Here is a 21,474-nt window from a genome sequence, read left to right as displayed (position 1 = left end):
CTATATGACATGGGCCTGTTGGTTAGAACATTTCTGCAGTGGTTTGAATGACAAGTTGTAGAAGTAGACTTTAAATAGGATATTGTTTTTTATTTATGTTTAAAGGAACAATAAGTATTATAATTATCATTAAGTAGGATTTTCTTTCTTTGCTTAATAAATAGCCTACTGTAAATTACAACATTAATGATTTATATATGACATAAGAGTTTTTAGAAGTGGTTTTATGTTTAAGAATAGAATATGGAATATTCTCAATAATATTTTTAAAGGAAACATAAGCCCTATATGTGCCATTTACATATATTTCAATTTAAACGGAAAACAAGTGCATGTTTTTACCTAAACGAATATATATATATATATATATATATATATATATATATACATATATATATATATATATATATATATATATATATATATATATATATATATATATATATATATATATATATATAATTATTTTTTTTTTTAATGCGTGCATGTAAAACAAAATAATTAGCACAAAAATTATGTTTTTTTTTTTCTCTATAGGAGTTGTTACTCCACCCCATTTAGAGCACTGTTATAGACCTTTTTTATGTTATAACTAATGTACTTCAAATCCTCCCAATTCATCCCAATCATAGACGATTCATCAGTCAGGGTTTGATGTTTTTTTTTTTTTTTTTTTTTTTAAACCTTCTTGGCTTTTCTAGTCATGTTTGGTGGCATCATCATACTGTCATATTTGTAGATTTATCAAGTGTCTGCACTCCGCAATCAATCTGAGAGTTGGGTGATAAGCATTTGGTTTGAATATACTGAGGTTTTGGTTAAACGGAATTCCCTCAGTCACTGAAATGTCTGAAATATCTATCTTTTTTTTTTATCCCTGTTCTTTAGGAAGACTAGATTTTGGTAAGCTGTGCCAGTGTCTACCAATCCCTCCCTTTCCACCGATTTGATCACCATGGTGATGGCACCCTGTGCTCTTGTAACCAAACATGTTATTCATTCCCAGGCTCTTACCGTGGCCCAGTTCCCGGTTTTAGGAGAGCTTTCTCATGAGATGGGAGCACAAACAGGCACACAGAGATCCAAGTGGTTTAATCACCACGACTATTAGGCCACAGTCTTAAAATGGTCTGGCTGTGAGAACGGTCCACCCCACCCCACCAGTGGTATTGGGTTTGTTTTAGTCTATTTCAGTAAAGCTCTTTTGTTCACCTTCATCATTCTGTCTTCAGGGCGGGGTCTGTTTTCAAACATGTCTGCTACAAGCATCTGACCACTTAGTTTTGTCAGGAGTGGGTTGCGGTTTGATTATCTGCAGACCCAGCTTATGTAAGCCTAATTAAGAGTTTAATTGGGTAAGAATTTAATCCAGTTCCAGAACATTGTTTATGTGGAGCACGCATTAATTTATCACAGTTTAAAGCTTTTTGTGCAGGAACAATAGAGATATTGTTGTTATGTTTTTCCTTAGAATGCCTTAAAATGCTTTATTTGTGGTCTGGTCAGATCATAAAAAAAAAACAAATGGATTTTTGAGGAGGATGTAAAACCTTTAAACTTTAAATCTTACAGCGTATTGAAGCTATCGTACATACAAGAGCATCTCTCTAGAAATCTGTGACTATGAAGCTTGGCAAATATCCTATGACATTAATATATGTTACAAAACCTGCTTGCAAAATGTTTACCATGTTAGAAACATATTAGCAACATTAAATTCATGCTTGCAACATGTTAAGACAGACTAGCAAACTGGTTGTTTATGTTACCATTAGATGCATCCCAAATCAAATACTTATGCTCTATTCTACGCTATTTTATAGTATAAATAGTGTAAGTAGTGCATTCACACAGAAAACTTTAAATATATTAAGTGCACTTTAATAACCCGGATGATGCACTTATTCAACCGGTATAAATAAATGTTGAATGTTGGACACTTGACGCAGTCAACAGCCGCTGCTTTGCTCACCTAGTGGAAAAGGCGGAGCTTTTGGGTGCTGATGTTGGATTACTTCATTTATTTTAGATTGTGAAAGTAAAATTCTCCTACGAGTGTGATTATACCGCCTCATGATGATGAATGCAGTTATATTCATAGCAGGTCTTATTTGGTACTTTGGTAATTTATTTTACTAATTTGGCAACCGACAAATGTTATCAGGGAAACTGTTTGAATTTCCGCTTAGTAAAAAAACTATTAATGTTCAATTTGGGACGACACTACATACGTATGCTATGCCATTTGGAATGCAACTATAGTAATAAACACGATAGCATTAAGTAATAAACATTATAGCTTTATGTTAAGCCATTAAGCAGCTACTCTGAATACGTCGTTAAACTTTAACTTTTTTTTTCTTGATTTCCTTCCACTTTACCTTAAGTTCACACCTACAGCTTACAATGCAGTTTCAATCATTTATACAAGCCTTTCACAAGCCAACAACATGTACAGTATGTGCTGATGAATTTTACAAATCTTGATTATACTCATGGTCAAAACACTTAATATTTTGTGGAAACCATTGTAAATTTTCCCAGTATTTTTCAATGAGTAGATTTTTTTTTTAATAGGAAAGCATTCAATAAAGATATTTTTTATAATGTATATAAACATATTCTGCATTTTGAGTTATTTACAAATTGTATTTTATCTAGTTTTTGCTATTATTTTTCTGCATTTTTCAGTTGTAATCTGCAACATGCTATTCCCATGGCTTTGAGTGGAAAATAGGACATTAGGTCTGTCTTGCTCTTCACATTCCTCTATATGGGACAGTATGCCAGATGGTCTTGTCTGCTAATATCTTTAGGTGGAATGTGGGTGTTGAGGGGCCACAGGTCCATATGGATATCTGGCCACACTTAATTTATCTTAATCAAAGATACAGTTAGCACATGAAATCCGAGAACCTAGATGCAATCACTTTTAATTATTATTTTGCACTTTGAACAGCATTTAGTATGACTCAAGCATGCAATTATCATGCACATTATATCTGTTATAAAACCGCTACCTCATTTGTATCAGGGGGACATGTTTAACCACAATCTACTTTCTCTGTATATCGCTGTCTAAAAGCAAATACTAGTCTATATACAATCTATACACCAGTTTGTCAAGCAGTATTTGATTTGACTTGATTTCTCTGTTTTTACTTGCAGTCAAATGCGTCTCGGAGACAGCAGCGCATGATAAAGAACAGAGAGTCAGCTTCTCTCTCCCGGAAGAAAAAAAAGGAGTATTTAATGACACTGGAGACCCGTCTGAAGTTGGCACTGACAGAGAACGAGAAGCTGAAGAATGAAAATGGCACATTAAAAAGACAAGTGGAAGGCCTAATGAGTGAGGTTTGTGTCTTATTGTTTAAAAGATGTAATTGTTTAATGAAGAATTTAGGGTTGACCTTTGTCCACAATATGAAGACATTAAATTGAAATTGGCTGTGCTATTTGCTCTAACATATGTTAATGCATTATCATTCTTCAGAACTCTGTGCTGAAAGCAACTGCTCCAAAACGGAGGGCTGTGTGCCTTATGGTTGTCCTGGTCTTCTTGGTCGTCAACTTGGGTCCAATGAGGTAAATAAGTGCATTGAAACATAACATTATATTATTATAACATGTCTTAAGATTGCAGAAAAGCTTCACTACAACCCATATTCGATTACTCTGTAGGAACCAGAAGGAATGTGTTGTATAAAGGTCTGACTTGTTTTCTTTTGTGTCCCACACAGTTTGCTTGGAGGAGACAGAGGGTCTGCATTTCCTGCTACCCCTGCGTTCAATGGCAGACACCTGCTGGGATTTTCTCCCAAGTCGGAGAGAAACTTGAACTCAGACAAGCCTCAGACTGACCCGTCTAACACTGTGGACAGGTAACTCTTTTCAGATTTTTTTTTTTTTCCTGCATTTGTATGAACACCTAGCCATGCTCAGTGTTCTATGTGGGCCAGAAAACGCCTGAGACCTCTCTACCTATCAAAGTTTGCAGAGTCTATTTAGAAAGCCTGTCAGCACAGGTGCTGGGTGACTCTGAACAAGCCTCTGTTCTCATGTCTGCCCCTCACGCAACTTTCATACCTAAACCGGACAGCTAGCTAAGTTTGTTGTTTTATCTTCCCAGGGTGGCGTTTTGAAAAAGCAATACTGGCTTCTCATGTCTAAAAAATTGCTTTAACAACATAAACACAGAGGACCTCAAATACCCCACATGAAACGACAGATATTTGAAGACATGATTACTTTGAAAACCTGTCTCCTGTGTTTTCTCAAAGACATTCATCAAGCTGGTCTAGTCAAATTTAAGTTACTTTAGTCCCAGAGGTCATGTTTCAAGCCTCCCGGGGCCTGGTTTAGACAAGATCAACAGCTTTAGGGTTTTTTTGGGGGCGCCAAAACAGGTGGCGTTCCACAAGGCTCGGTTTTGGGTCCTTTTAAATTTTCCTCCTTTACTTTCAGGTCTTTCGAGTTATGCTTTTTGTTCCATAAACAAGCATTGCTATACTGCACTAAAGTTTTCTGTTCCGGATTAAACTGTGCTATTGGTTCTTTGAAAGACATCCTAGGGATGGGTTGTTTGAACTGGTTCATTTTAAGTATCTGGGGAGCAGCTCAGAAAATGTAATTTTGTAAAATAGGATATAGATTTATATCCAGATGCTGGTTTTCTACAGGGAGTTCAAGGACACCTGCAGGAATTTTAAACATCTTTTGCTAAAGCTCTAGTTTATAGAATATTTCCACAGATCTTGTAGACTTTCATTTATCCGCATAATGTACATTTGTGAAGTTTTATAAAACTGATTTCGAGAGGATCACATGCTATGATTGATCGTGGCTGGTCCCGCATCAACAAGCATTAATAAACCAATCAGATGAATCAAAGTCTTTAATAAATAGCCCAGTTTGTCTTCCATTATCTTCGTTTTTGAAGAACCCTCCCATCCACCCCATCTCCCCCTTTCCTACTTTACCAGGGGGAGCTCTCAAGAACGACCTAATTTCGGACCCCCTTCTATGGTATACGACCAGGCTGGAGCCCTGGGCTCAAGTATCTTCGAGCTCAGGGTTCTTTCCCGGGACAACATGCCAAACCTCCAACTAGTATCAAGTAATGGCCAGTGTTGGAGGTAATGTGCGCTACGTACTAATATTATTTTTTCAAAGTAACGAGTAATATAACACATTACTTTTAAAAATAAGTAATATTATTTGAGTTTTAAAAAATATAACGCGGGTTACTTTTTACCTTGCTTAACTGGCTTTTACAAAATATATTGTGTATTAAAAATGACCTTAGGTTGAATTACACACTCAATGAGAGAGAGCGTGCTGCGAGGGAACAGACAGTTGACTTACACTCATCATCATCATCAGGTCTCTTTTTTTCACAGCTGTACTGTTCCAATAACTGAATATCTAAGGATATGGGTTTATTTCGAGTCAGAGGGACTATCCGGTATGTTAGTACTTACTGAACACTTAATAAACTGGTTCAACCGGTTCACTTAGATCCGGTTAAAACAAACGGTTCATTCGTGAATCGCCCATCAGACAGTCAGAATGGAAGGCCGGAGACTTACATTTTTTGCAATGGATTCTTGTTATTTGGAACTCATCAAAGAAAAGAAGTGGATTGTCGTTAAGTGTAGATTATGTGTAAGTAAAACTCTTGACAACTGCAAGAAACACGACATCAAAAAAAACAAAACTGGATGCAAAGCACTACACCCGCACCTCCAGCAAAACAACAAATGATTAACATCAGTTCACGTTCTCCAGGTAAAAAATTTATTTGACTGAACTAAAAAAATGTTTTTTTGCTTTTACTGTTGAGGAGATGCAGCCACTGTCTAACGTTACTGTAGAGGCAACTACGTTTTGTAATATAGTTAGATTTTTTTTATCTTTGGGGAAACAATTTACACAATTCAAAAGTAATGGAACGCATTACTTTCCATAACGCACTTAGTTACTTTTTTGGGGGGGTAGCTCAATATTATAATGCACTACTTTCAAAAGTAACTTCCCCAACGCTGGTAGTGGCTAAGTGTGAACTCTTGAAATTTCATTAAACAAACATTTTATCCTCAACTAGCCTCCAGGTCTGAGTTTGGATTTGTCCTGAGAGTGTTTCTAATAGTCCAGGATTTGTCTCATGTATAGCATTTTTACCGTTTAGTGTTGAATATATTAGGAACTGTTTAGTCTGCTGTCTTAATTTATTTCCTCCTAGAGCCCTCAGAAAGCACTCCAGACTTCCCACTCTCAATTTCTTTTGCGAGATGAGCTTCTCTTTGTCAGCAAAGATTGTGAGACATCGATCCAGCTTCCCAGAGCTTCACTGTCACTCTTCCTTAGCAAGAAGTGTTTGACATGTCATTTCAGGGGCCACATGTTTTCCTGTTTGGGCTGTAAATGCCTATATCAGCTGCTTGCGGGGAGATGGTTTAATATTTTTGTCGATGATGTAAAAACGAACTTGGCAATAGTTGTTGGCACGAGATGCTGTCTTTTCCTTAGACAAGATAAGAACCATCTTGGCTCGCGCACTTGCACATGGTATTCTTTCAGATGTTAAGCCAATACCAGGAGATGATTAAAACAAGAGTCTTGTAAAATTCCATGTATTGTTTTGGAATTGAATTATCCTTATAAAGACTCTAAAACTATTTATCCGTTCTTGTGTTGTCAAACTTTCCTGGCTTTAATATGGCTTTTGTCTTTCTCATAGGTTGGAGGAGCAGAAAGCATTGATGGTGGTCAAGGATCCTCTGTATTTCAGAACTCCACCCCCCTGCCAGCCACCTGTCAACAGGACCAAGTGTATTAAGTCAGTCCTGCGCATTGATATTGCTCCATACACTTAAATTCAACTGCTGCTTTATTAGACATTTAATACAGTTAGTAGGATCTGGCAGTTCTGTGACGAGCTGATTCATTAAAAAGTTTGACTGCAGAGCATCTGGTCCGCAGTGCCTCAGATTTGCCCATTTGATCTGATCTAATCCGAGAAAGAATTTTTATTACATTAAGTCTAGTACGTAAAGTTCTGAGCTTTGTTTTAATGATAGTAAGAGATAATTGTAAGCATTTTGACTGGTGTTTTAACATCTGTTAAACTGGCTTTTAAAGAAAGCAAACAATTCCATGGCATTTGAAGATGTTGTAAAATACACCTGTGATCTCATTACATTAATATTACTGAACCAACACTTGTGTGTCAGGTTCATTTGAGACCAATCAAATGAGCACAAGTTTAGTGCATGTTTTTCTTGCTGTTAATTGCATGATTTAAGTTGATTTGGAAAGAAGTGGCTCATTTTGGAATTAAATTATAGAAAATGTCTGTGAAAAGAAACACAGGCCCGTCATTCACTGTGCTATGTCAATATAATCGCAACAGTTTTGTAAAATAAAAAATAAAAAAATAAATAAAAAAAGCTATGATGATTTAAGAACATCTCAAGGTTGTAAAATCATTGTAAATCACATCTTTTATTTATTTTTTTCACTCTACTCTGTATTAGGGCTGCACGAGTAATCAAAAAAAGATCACAATCTCAATTCGACCCCCCCACACGATCTTAATCCAGCATCTCTATGATTTAGCCAATTATGTTTTTAAGTTTAGGAGAGAAACATGGAGGTTGCATAAGTTTTCACATTGTTTTACATGTGTTGCTCAGCAAAGTGGACCCCTCCAAATAGTGTTGAGTCACATACTGTATTTATAAGGTATAATTCACCCAAAAATCTGTCATAATTTAATGATGTATTTACGGCCATGAAATAACATGTTTGTTTACTACTGAGAGAATGCGCGCGTGCCCCAAATGACGTCTAATTTAGTGAACAGAACCTGCATAGGCTGTGAATAACAAGTAATAAAGTTGTAAATGACGTTCGGTGACATGAACCGCACTCGACAGTGAAAGTGAAACCAAAAGCGCAAGCGACTACACCACTACAAAAATGCACGTCATCATATGTCATCGCGATCTCTTACTTCATATGAGATCGACGATCACAGCTGCTGTAATTATTCCAGTTTTCGAGGGGTATCTAGCCTTTCCCCTTAGCCCTATGCCTTCAAGCTAAAGAGAATTGGGACACCCCTACCCCTTCACATGATGCACAAAACGAGGGGTAAGGGGAAGGGCTAAGGAGTAGAATTGGGATTGGGCCATGATGTTGTGCATGAGAATAAACATGTAACAGTGTCAGTATAACTACTCTAGCCTAAATACTGTTGAATATAATGCATATAATCTGATAATGACAAATGTCTGATTTTACCAGACATTTGGTCTAATATGGACAAAATGATCTAATAATGTTGTCAATGACAGATTGCAAGCATACGTCTCAAACATAATAATTTATCTTTAGAATTATGAATAGTTGTATTGTGATGTCATCACTTTACTGTGAATTAACAACCAGGGAAAAAGTCCAGCATTCAAAGTCTGTACAAAATGTAGCATTTTAACCAACAGTAGACCTACACATAGACCTAATATTATTATTGTTGTTTTACCATATGTTTGAGAATAACAATAATATAGGCTACTCATATTAACCTTTATTTCACATCTACAGAATCATGAGAAAATAATGATCTTTATTTTAAGCAAAATAAAAAGTGATTATCATTTTAGCCAGAATCGTGCAGCCCTACTCTGTATTCTGTAGTACTTAAGCATTATGGAGTTTTTTGCCTAAATTTTCATTCTTCCATGCTTCATTCGCCAAAAATGCAGACCACAAAAATACGTGGTTGTTAACCATACATATTTTCATCCTAAAACCATGCTGTTTTGAATGACATAATTCTTCATGCTACCTGCTCCTGACACCCTTTGAGATCTGAAATTTGTTTCTGCTCTGCATAACCGTAGGATGGCACATGAGCTGAGAGGATGGGTGCATCGGCATGAGGTTGAACAGACCAAAACCCGCCGCATGAGCAACACTCTGCACAGAGGCAGAACCTTTACGGTACAACATTTCTCCTACTTAGAGCCTCAGTTGTCTTTCTCAAGTTGAAGTTGCTTGCTTTTTGATATTGTTGACAGTGAATGTGTGAACAAAGGGGCAGAGAAACGCATCTAAAGGTTGACGTTGTCGAGTATAGTGACTGAATAGTCTTGTCTGACCTCTTTGACCTTTTTGTATGACATCTTTCTCAGTGTGTCTCAAGTGCAGATACTGGGTTGCATACCTTCAACCAGGATACTGGCTGCTGACAACCACCAGGACATAATTCTGTTTATTTTCTTTAAATAGATCTTTCTGAATGTTTATGTTAGGGATGAGACCTTAGTCTTTGCTCTTTCTCTCCTTTCACACTGCTCCTCTCTTTCACTTCTTTTTAACCCACTCTCAGTATAATCCAGTAGTCTTGGGAAAGTAAACAGCCCTCTGCTCAGTCAATCTGTCTTTTCTCTCTCAGACTAATTTCCTTCTTACCCCCCCCCCCCACCCCCGTCTCAGCCACAGTGAGCAGTGAGTCTGATAATCTTCAAAACCACTGTCAGTAGCTGTACTTGACTTGAATGTGTGCTTAAACCCTCCCTGCTGTGGTCAGGCTTTTAAAGCTCTATAGAAAAGTTAGCATATTTCACTATTTGTATAATAATGTTAATGTAACCCTAATGTTAATTTGGGGTCTGTAACTTTCTGTCACATGATTGTTCAGAACATCTAATATGTGATCACTAAACCAGTATTACGCGTATATTTTTCTAAAATCATTGGAACTTAAAGATCATGTTTTGTTTTGAACTTTAAATATATCAAAACTTAGCTTAATTTTTGATTAATAATGTGAATTGTTGGGCAGCACGGTGGCACAGTGGGTAGCACAATCCCCTCACTGCAAGAAGGTCGCTGGTTCGAGCCCCGGCTGCGTCAGTTGGCATTTCTGTGTGGAGTTTGCATGTTCTCCCTGTGTTTGCATGCATAGTGTGAGAGTGTGTGGATGTTTCCCAGTGTTGGGTTGCTGCTGGAAGGGCATCCGCTGCATAAAACGTGTGCTGGATAAGTTGGCGGTTGATTCCGCTGTGGTGACTCCTGATTAACAAAGGGACTAAGCTGAAAAAAAATTAATAAACGTATGTGAATTGTTGAGCACTTCGAATAGGCGACTTTAAATGCGATTTCCTTAAAATTGCGGATTCTGAATATCTAAGTAGATGTATCTCGACCAAATGTTGTTCTATCCTAATACATATACATTATTTGAAAGATTATTTATTCATCCTTCATGTGATATATAAATGTCAATTCTTAAAAAAGGGACACTCATGTCTGAAACATTTCTTCTTATTATTATCGATGTGATAAATTGCTGTGCTGCTAAAAAAAGATTTTTAACGGATAGCTCTTGTAACTTTAAATATGTTTTTAGTGCTGAATAAAAACATGAAATGTTTAAAATTTAATTGAAGCTTTAAACAAAAGGGTATACCAATAAAAAAAAGTGTCTCAGCAGAGTGTATTCACACCTCTAGTTTGAAAAAAGTCAGGAAAGTGGGTGAGTCGAGCTTTGTTTAGGTGGGAGTGTCGAGTGGCCAAAGAGCGAAGGGTTTGCATGAAAAGAGAAGTTTCAGTACATGCACGTGCTGATTTTCACAGCTGCAACACAAACACAGACACAGGGAAGCTAGAGAGTGACTGCGTTTACATGGACATCATTAATCAAATTATTTGCCTTTATCTGAATAAGACAATAATATGATTAAGGTGTTTACATGAGTTGTTTTTTGAATGTTCCTTTTATGATTCCGTTTTACATGTTATAGCACATAATTCGACTAACATCATTGCGTCATTGCCACGCTATCCACATTTCCTCCGAAGTTTCATGTAATTTTCATTCTTAATTTGTCAACTTTAACTGCAGTTTGGCACTTTTACTTTCATTCAGGAACATTTCGTGCATGCCCCCCTTGACAAACAAGATATTTGATGCAGGGAACTGCTGGATGAGTGTTGTTTTAATGAAATTTTATACCGCATGGCGAATGGGAGAAAAAAAAACTCTGCATTTCTCGGTAGATGCAGAGACTCGATGGGTGCAGAGAATAGCGTCAAACAGCTGTGTGTGTGAATGGACTATCCTGTCAGAAAATGCGGCGAAAATCATACATGGCGAGAATCCTACATAACGGTAATAGTTTGATCAAGGTGTTTACATTCAGAGAGTAGCATTTACAGCGGATCATTCGGTCCATAATATTGTAACGATATTAACGTACTGTAAATTTAGTAACTAAATCATTTTGACTAAGGTATAGCTTTAAAAACTGTAAGAGTACTGCTGACAATCCTGACTTTGCCATCTGAATGAATATAAACAAAGACATTGATCACACACTTAACAAATCTGTAGACAGGACAGTCAACACAAACTGGGGCCGCGTCTTTTTTTAAAGGAGACGAGTGGCAAATGCGGATTTCACCATTTCCAGATGCAAAAAGCTCTCGGGTTAAAAATGTTCCTTACAAACATATTTTTGTCGCGTGTTAGCAGACCACTGTAATCCACAGTCAAATGTGGGTCCACACGCAGCAGTGCTCTCATTGCTGGAAAATGGAAACAAAACCTTTGATGCGGCACATAAATAAACGCAACACTGACGACCCATGTCTCTGAACAATTCTTCTTCTTTTAATTACGGTTGGCAAAACAACGTGGCTTCTCTCTGCCGTCTGAATTAATGCTGAAAACTCAAAGATGTTACATTGTACCGGCCGGTACAGAGGGCCAATCTCCACGCTGGTATTTACACAAGGATCTTATCGCTGTGACGTAGCTTAAAAATTTCTTTAAAACCGAAAGAGCGAATTTGCTTGAAATAACACGGAAACAACCAATGTTTTTAGCAACATGGGACACATATATTTCTGTCATATATTTCTGTTTTGGTGTTTCGTGACCCTTTAATATGCGGTAAATCAGTTAAAGTTTAAAGTTTAATTGTGGGAGAAGATAAACTGGTTAACTGTATATGCTGTTTGTCTCATGAGCAGTGTCCGTTAAGTGCTTAATTCCATGACAACAACACCTCGTCATTGCATGTTTTTATTTCCCATGTTTGTCGAAATTTGCAGTTTAGGAGTCATGACTAGCTTTCATTCGAAAGGATCGCAAGAAGACTACGTGTTGTAAAAACCCAACGAATTTTCTTGAATGATGTAAATAAATGTACACATACTTCATAGCTGTACTAAACTTTGTAAAAGTTTTACCAATAGAGCCTTAAATGAATGTCAGAGCAAGGATATGAGATTAACATATAGTGTAGGCTAGTAAATTGAAAGGTTATGGGTTCAACATTAAATTGGGGATGGTTAATCACCATTGAGCTCCTGAGCAATGTGTAAAACCACATATCATAACCATATTTATGACAGATGGTCCATTCAAGGCTGTCTTAAAATATTTTTACATGAGTTCGGGGTGCAAATTACAGGGGGATCGGGGGGTGGGATGTCAAAACAAGACATATGGGGGACCAAACCCTTTATTAAAGAGAAATAGTTTGTTCTGATCTGTATTTTAAACAATGATATGAATATTTAAAATAAAAGATAATATAAATACACATTTGATCACCCTCATAACGGTTAATACCATTGTTAATGAATAATCAGTCTATGCAGGATAATATTCATTCAACAGTCTGAAACTGCAGATCTAGACCACCAATAGACATTGTTGCTTTCTTGAAAAATAGGTGTGTGTTTCTACATACAGCCTTAAAGTCAAATTGGATGCATAGTTTGTATAATTTGACCTACAGTAACTTCCTAAATAGCTAATCAGAGGATACTGTAGGGTAGAATACACTAAATGTCCCTCTCAGCACTAAATGTCCCCCCCAGATCGTCAATGTACAATTCGCACCTTGCAACTTGCCCTGTGGCAAATATTTCTGCAAAAGAAACTTTCCCTTGAGCCCCATTCTGGGTTAATGTGAAACTTTATTGTCTATACACCATGCAGACTATACTTGTTTTCATTAAGTCCTTAAAATTTATTTTTATCAGACAACTAATAGTGAGAGCAGTAGGATGTATGGCTTATTTTGATTTAGAGTAGTGCAGTGTGTAGCAGGTTGATTGTTTGAAAGGCTGCTCTGTGTTTGAATGGTCTGTTTAATGTTGGGGAAAAGACAGACACAAGCATACACACATCAACTGATAGCCGTTTTCCACCGATAAGTTCCCATTGCCCAATATGGAAGCCTTCCATGTGTTTCCAGCACACTAAAAAGCCTCACGGTGGTCTTAAACAGGAACTGTGTTAACACCAGAGGAAAAACGACCTTTACGAACAACAACTCGAATCAAAACAAAACAAAATCACACCCATTATACTAAACAAAACGGTGTAGTCTGGTGCCATCAAATGCCACGATGTTTGCTTTCCATCACCAGGCTTGAGCCACTATGTAAACACTGTCATCATGCAAAGTGCTGAGAGGTTGGCTGATTAGAGATGGATAGGTTTGCTGACAGATGGCTGTTTGGCTGAATCTGTGACACACAGAACTTGAGTAAACCATCTGAGAGACAGGCTGTGCTTAAAAGTCCTAAATTTGCTAAAATATTTTCTTTATAAAATATTGTCTTTATTGTCTTATATAAGGGTCTTAAATAATTTTAAACTTCGATGTAAATTTACCCAATCGGGCAAACACATTCAGTCACCAACAATCCATCTCAATAAAACCTTTAATAAAAGTTTATTTACTCTTTCTTTTATCTTCCTAACAATAAAAATTTTTTATAGTGGGGTTTTATTATGTTTTAACTTGGCCATTAGAAAAAAAAACTTAGCATTTAGTCCCCTGTTAATCTGAAATTTCATTCATAACCGTCTTAAAAAGTCTTTAATTTGACTTGCAGATGAAACCTGCAGAAACCCTGGAGATGTACTTTACCAGCCCAACACACACTAACAGGAGCTACAGTAAACTGATAAATATGGGACGCGAATATGCTCTGAATTGTTGTATAATGTGGTAAATAATGCAACATTTTTATTTTCTTCTGTCCAACAGAAAGCATCAAGTAAACAAGCTGACGTACCACAGATAATGTCTCAGATCCAGTACACAGATTCCTCTGAAAAGTAAGTTTTCTTCGAGGCAGCTATGCTTTAGTTTCGTTTTACATGGTGTAAATATTTTATCAAAGATTTTGTGTCAAGGGATTAAAAGATAGCCGTGACTCTGTTTTAAGGAGTACAAAAGCCATTTTTATTACACAAAACATTCAAAGAGAAGCATTTCTGCCAGTAGGCAATGATGGATCTTTCTAGTCAACATATGATGAGGTAATATGATGGGTCAAACGCATTGAAACTGAAGTTTGGCTTTGGTCATGTTTTTGTGGTAAATCAATTATCATATTTAAAGAGATAGTACATCAAAAACCATTTGCTTAGCCTCAATTTTTTATTAGCCACTTAGCCACCTTCATACAAAACAAATACTATGGAAGTCAAAAGCTACTAGTTACTAACATTCTTCAAAATATCTTTTTGTTGTGTTTAACAGAGGAACTAATTTGATTTGGACAAAGTACATTTATGACAGAATTTTCAAGTTGGAGTGAATAATCCCATTTTCAATGTCGCATCATGAGGCACTTGTGTAAACTAATGGATAAAAAAACGAAATATAAACTTAATAAAAATGTTATAATGTTCACTAATAGAGATTATAGATTTTGGTTGCTCAATTATAGTCTGAGGAATAATCATGGTTTTGTGGTTATCACGATTATTATGCATTTAATAATTTTAAAACACTACTAGTTTACAAAATCACATTAATACTACTTATATTTTAAAGTGTTATTTATTGCTGCTCAGTAACTAAATAATACAGCACAAAATAATAATAAAACAAACAAACAAACAGTTGTACAAAAAGTTTTTGGCATTTAAACATGAGTAATAATTTTACACCGAAAATAAATGACAGAACAATGAATGAATGAATAAATAAATATATAAATAAAATAAGAATAAATGAAAAAAAAAAAAAGCATTTGTCTAATGACAATCTAGGCATCATATTATGTATGCGTTTCCCTTTAAAAAAAAAAACAAATGAAGACAAAGGCTGCTGAACCTCTGTCTGAAAGGCACATCTGATCAACTATATTATGAACTGTATGAAGCTGACTGGTTAGTTCTTGTCACGTGACTTGTGATCATTCCCAAACTCGCGTCAATTCCAATATGCACACAAGAACAGAAATAACGAACTTGCGCGTGCAAAAGACACAACATGTTAACACAACATGGCCCCTAGTTAAATGCCTCAGCTATAGTTAATCCAGTGTGCGTGCGTAATATTAGCCTCAGTGTACAAGCTTGAAACTTTAAACTAGTGCACAGTTGGCAGAACTTTTAGTTGCTGCAGTTTTGTTCTGTGCAGAAACGTGGTGTTGAGAACCCTTTACGCTTAATTAACCGCGATGAATTAAAGCACGGTTAATAGTGAAATCGGTTAAATGTTGCATCCTTATTCACTAATGTATATTCGAAGAAATCATATGAGGACAATTAGATTTTTATTATTACAAGACTTCACAGTGAAGCTTGCAGCCCAATTCATTCACAGTCAAAGGAAGGTGGTAGATTTGGCAGAACATTTGGATGCTGTTGTGGTGGAATGTTTTTCGAAGCTGTCATCAAGTCTCCGGCCATCATGCTAGAGGGGAATTTCAAAGTATGACACTCGTAATTGGATTTCTTTCTTGCTGGGCTTACTGTCCACAATAATATTTCAAATAATAATTTTTTGTGTGATGTTCAACTTTATTCCAACCGATTACCAAATTAGCATTCAAGCATTGTTTTAAGCTATTGTTGCATGTCATGCAGTCATGTTTTTCAGCAGTGAATATGGTATTTACTAAATGGGTTTAAAGGGTAAAATTTATTAAAAAATTCACCTCACAATTGAATGCTGATGTTTTAGGATGGTGGACCACCAATATTTGCTTCTAATTTTTATTAAATCATTTTAATTACCTAAAATAATGATGACTGCCAGTAAAAATCTATCCTGGATTGTTGAAAATTAAAACATTATTGATGCATCTAAAACCGTTTTTCTTTTTTCCATTTTTTTATGTTGTTTTTGGGGTAACTCACTCACTTTCCCTCAGGAGTGATCATATTTTAATAGCTATATTTTGGCAAAATTCTGCATTGCTGTCATTCCAGTGCATCACACTGACAAAAGGGAAAAGGCCACATTCACACAGGAAATTTTTGAGAACTGTAATTACACTTTGGTGCTTGCTCTCTGTTACATAACACACATAAGCATAACATGAAGAGTTTAGATGCAAAGTTCCATCTGGAATTTTTTTCTACAATGAGCGTTTTTTTTTCTTAGCCACTTATGTTAATGTTCTGTTATCTCATGTTAAAAGAGATGAAATTAACCTAATCCTTATCATACAAGTTAAATGACTAAATCTAGACATAATAGCCTGAGAAAAATGCTAATTTTAGATGGAAATTTCAGATGGCACTTTGAGGATTTCACATCTGAACTCTTCATATTTCTCACACACTGCATGTCAAAGACTAGCAAGAAAAGTCAGTTTGTAGGGATGTCCAGATCCGATCACATGATTGGAAATCGGACCTGATCACGTTATTTCAGACTCTTTCGGAATCAGACGATATATATATATTCTCATTATTTTTAACACATCTATAGTTATGCGGTGGCACAGAGTTAGACCTCTTTCTTGACTTCACACAGAAACAGCAATGCGTGCAGCATGATATCACTTTGTCGCTATTGGTTAAATGCTGACAAAGTAGAGCATGGAAGCAGCTTGAAATGGAAAGCGTGAGTCTGTCTGCCTTCTGAAGGTGTTATAAAGTTGATGACAACATTGCCATAGCAAACCGTGAGATATGTAAACTTGAGATTGCCTGCCTGGTATTATAAGTTGAGGTGCTATTTGTTTTTATATTTTTTTATATTTACAGTTGCACTAAAGTCCAAAAGTGAAGAATTTATTACTTGATTGTTCAAGCTACCTCACAGAAGTGCTCTGTTTGTTAACAGAGTTGTTGAATGTTAAAATAAGGTGAATTAAATAAAAAATAAGGAACATCCTGGATCTGTTTCTTCGTTCTTCTTTATTCTTTTTTAATGCATTATAAAAGTATCGGATCGGGTTTCGGTATCAGTAGATACTCAAAATCAAATGACTTGAACTCAAGGGCAAAAAAAACCTGATCGCTACATCCCTATCAGTTTGTGTGTTTGAATTAGTGTTTAACGCATGGTTGTCCTTTATGCAGGAATCCCGGCAGTGAACTGCAGGTGTATTACGCTCCTCACCGAACCTACAATGACTTCTTTGATGAGCTCAACCGAAGAGGGGACACTTTCTACGTGATCTCTTTCCGCCGGGTAAGTCCATCCATCTATTTGCCTATCTGCGTGTTCATCGGTCTGCCTTCTGTCGCTCTGTTGGCCGCACATGGATGTGGTTGATTGGTTTTTAGAGGCCACACAGAATCATAAAGGGACACTTGAGACTGTTTCACCTCAATAGAGCACATGACCTGACAGGGAATCTTCTAGCATGTGTTCAATCTTGGGAGGTCTTTATCATTTTTGGTTGAAATGAAACGCACTGTGGTTCTTGTGATGCATCCTTGCTACAAATTGGCATGTCTCATTAATTTTTTGAAGAAATTTGGTTTAAGGTGTTTTACCTTAATTGGAAAGATTTATTAAGAGTTATTCTAAGTAAATTATTATTTATACACTAGAGTCTAAAAGATACCTTTTAGAACAACAGTAAGATCACAGAACTGACTAAATTAATAAAGCAGAGATTTATAAAAAACTTTTTATTGTAAATGCGTTGTATTTTCTTAATAATAAATATATTGTAAATGTTATATTGACGGTTGTTACTGTCAACCCTGTACCTAGCATTGGAGTTGGCAAAATTGCTTTGTTTTAACAGAAGTCTAATATTCTCAGCAATGCTGCATTTATTTGGCAAAAATAAAAAATGGTTATCTTATTAATTTATATTTATTATTTTTACATAAATTCCCGTAATGTAAAGTTGCCAGTATTAAACAGTATTAAATCTAGCAACTATTCTAAATTTCATTAATAGATTAAATAGATATATGTAGTTTTAGTTTCATTTTTTTCATTTGAATTTTACAAATTATCGGTAATGAAAGCAGACGCGCTGCTTAATATTTTTATGTGGAAACAATTTTTTTTTTCAGGATCCTGAATAAATTATTTTGTAACGATTCTTAATCCCCTTTACTGTCACCTTTGATCTGTTCAACTGCTGTTTTACTTGTATAAATAAAATGTACAGTTGCAATCAGAATTATTAGCCTCCCTGAATTATTAACCCCCTGTTTATTTTTTCCCCCAATTTCTGTTTAACGGAGAGACGATTTTTTCAACACATTTCTAAACATAATAGTTTTAATAACTCATCTCTAATAACTGATTTATTTTATCTTTGCAACGATGACAGTAAATATTATTTGACTAGATATTTTTCAAGACACTTCTATACAGCTTAAAGTGATTAAGTAAATGTATCGTATTCAAGCTACTTTTAACATTAACACTGCTTACTATTACTGCTAAAAAATAATAATACAAATAAAAAATTTGTTATCTAAGCATATTATTTGAAACATATTTTTGTAAAGGAGATTTTAAATGTAAAATAATGATACATAATGACTAATTATATTAGTTAGATAATGATTATAATAATTAAATGTGAAACGATGATAAATGAATGAGTTTTTAATCTCAGTGAGTTTTTAACCTGTTTAAATAACAAGAATAAATTTTATTTTATTTTAAATTGTATTATTTCACAATTTTACTCTTTTACTGTATTCTTAATCAAGCTTGAGATACTTCATTCATTCATTTTCCTTCAGCTTAGTGCATTATTTATCAGAAGTTGCCACAGCGGAATGAACCGGCAACTATTCTGACATACGTTTTACACTGCGGATGCCCTTCCAGCTGCAACCTAGCACTGGGAAATACTCATTCACTCTTACATTCACTCATACACTACTGCCAGTTTAGTTTACCCATTTCTTTGGACTGTGGGGGAAGCCAATGCGAACACGCGGAGAACATGCAAACTCCACACAAAAATGCTAACTGGCCCAGCGACCTTCTTACTCTCAGGTGACAGTGCTAACCACTGAGCCACTGTTCCACCTTGAGATACTCAAACATTTGAACCATATTATTGATTTTTCCTTCCTTGTTGTTGTTGTTGTGGTTATTATTTGTTTTCAGTGTAAAAATGTTCCATCTGCATATGACAACACACTGTACCCAAAAACAATATAATAAAAGTTTTGTTTGTCAATGTATTGCAGCTGTTATAAATTTGACTGTAAAATGTGCTCCAAATGTGCCAATTCTTCTACATTTAGCAATAAATTTACAACTACCGTCCCTCTCGTTCTGGTATCCCAAGGGCCTTTTATGATTCAGTGGCACACACTGGATCTCCCCAGATTTTATATCTACCGAACAGCACCACAGAACAGTTACTCAATGCATTTACCAATGTTTGTGAGAAGAATCCTCAGAATCTATTGAAGAATTTAGTTTGACGCTGTTTGGATCAATTGATTTACTGTATATACTTTCCTTTATGCAGTATTGACAACATTTCATGCTTGTGCATTATTTTTGCTTTTTTAATTCACACACAGTTTGAGCAAACATTATACAAGTTAAATACATTTTTCTGCTAGTTTTCATCTTCAGAATAGATGAAAAATCTCATTCAAATTTTTTTGTGCACATGTAGATGATTTTCGTCTGGGCGTAATTTATTTCGAGTCCAACTGAATTTGTAGTAATCTTGTTTTTTATTTTCAGTCTAATTGCATGTCATCTTTCATCAGTTTATTCCTTTATTTCGGTGTTTAAAGTTCACTTCATACCCTCTCAGTACCTCCTTTTGATTATTTACACGGAAGAAGGGAATGATGTTGGCCAACGTTTTTGAAGTAATCCTTAATCTCTTTTGTTACAAAAGACAACGCAATCACAGTAAGACAAATCCCAATGCCTCAAAGCAAAAGAACTAAATTCGAGATACAAAATCTTTAACCAGTTTGCGTGGGATTCGACAGTACTTGGTTATCACTCATCAGTTTATCCTAGGGATTTTTTTTTTCTTTTAATGGCAAACAGGTCTCCACTTTTCTCCTTTATGAAACCAAAACAAAGAAATGACTCATCCTGTCAATGACTCAGAATCACAAAATAAAGATGTTTTTGTGGACGCTAAAGACTGTTCTGCCAGATACTTTTTAAACTTGATTTAAAGACTTAAAAATCAAACTTGTCATTGATTTTAATGTTCATTATTCTCTGCGCTAAAATCTGTCCTCATCGTAGTTGACTTAAGCCAGAAGATGTTTGGCCGGTTTGGTCATAGTGAGCAACTGCCCTGTTTTCTTTGTTTTGGTAGGTTTTTTATTAGGTTTGTTCGCTCTTTTGGGAAGTCAGACTTTCCTAATATTGACTCATCTCCTCCAGAAATCTCCTTAAAAGGTGACCACCATTTATAATCCTGAAAAAGGCCAAAGCCTAATCTATCAAATTGCGTTTTTGCTGTCTAAGTCTCTACATACAGCGGGAAAATAAGATTTGAACACGTCATGTTTTTTGCTAGGAATAATATTTCTAAAGGAGCTGTTCACATGGAATTGAACCAGATTTTGGTAAAAACCTAAACAATAAAAGCATAAAAATACAACAAAACAAAAAGAAATCTGAAAAATTAGTTAAGGAGAAAGTACTGAACTACTGAAACTTATTTAATACTTTAAATGAAAGGCTTTTTTGGTGATGGCAGCTTAAAGATGCCTTATGGACAATGAAGTCATGTGAATTTGCTCGGGTGTGAGTTTTTCACAGACTTCAACAGAGTGTAAAAAAAAAAAAAAAAAGATGGTTATGTGGGTTTCGTCTATAAAATCTGATCTGTAATTTGTATTTTATATTGGATTCAAGGCAGGTGATTGGATAAGCCATTCTACAGCTTGATTTTCCTTCTCTGAAAGTGTTTGAGAGATTCCTTGGCTGTGTTTTGGATTATTGTCTTGCTGAAATGTCCACCCTGGTTTCATCTTCATCATCCTGATAATATAGATGTTGGACTGAAGCAACTAATATTGATCTACAATGATGAAGGACAGAGGGTTGGTTTCTAACTACTGAGAGATTTCAGCTGCTGTCTGGGCTTTTACCTCCTTTCTTCATGTGTTCAGTACTTCTGCGCCGTTTCATTGCATAGCTTCATTTGTAAATAAATTAGATTTGTTTTCTTTGCATATATAGAATTCTTTGGCTGTTACTAACATCTGGAAAAAATTTCAAG

The 21,474-nt window shown here is 35.6% G+C and overlaps 1 protein-coding gene across 1 annotated transcript in view; it reads left to right on the top strand.

The window, feature by feature from the left end:
* The window catches only part of atf6 (activating transcription factor 6), a 61,824-nt gene that overhangs the window by 25,309 nt on the left and 15,041 nt on the right, over positions 1-21,474 (top strand). Inside the window, exons 8-14 of the mRNA XM_056481469.1 lie at positions 3,169-3,354; positions 3,494-3,585; positions 3,741-3,881; positions 6,740-6,838; positions 8,907-9,006; positions 14,079-14,149; positions 17,360-17,471. Of these exons, the coding sequence (XP_056337444.1) occupies positions 3,169-3,354; positions 3,494-3,585; positions 3,741-3,881; positions 6,740-6,838; positions 8,907-9,006; positions 14,079-14,149; positions 17,360-17,471 (801 nt within the window). The remainder of the gene's footprint in view (positions 1-3,168; positions 3,355-3,493; positions 3,586-3,740; positions 3,882-6,739; positions 6,839-8,906; positions 9,007-14,078; positions 14,150-17,359; positions 17,472-21,474) is intronic.

The sequence above is a fragment of the Danio aesculapii genome, chromosome 20 (assembly GCF_903798145.1).
Source record: "Danio aesculapii chromosome 20, fDanAes4.1, whole genome shotgun sequence".
NCBI lineage: Eukaryota > Metazoa > Chordata > Actinopteri > Cypriniformes > Danionidae > Danio > Danio aesculapii.
The sequence above is the reverse complement of the archived record's forward strand: the minus strand, read 5'-3'. Positions and strand labels throughout refer to the sequence as shown.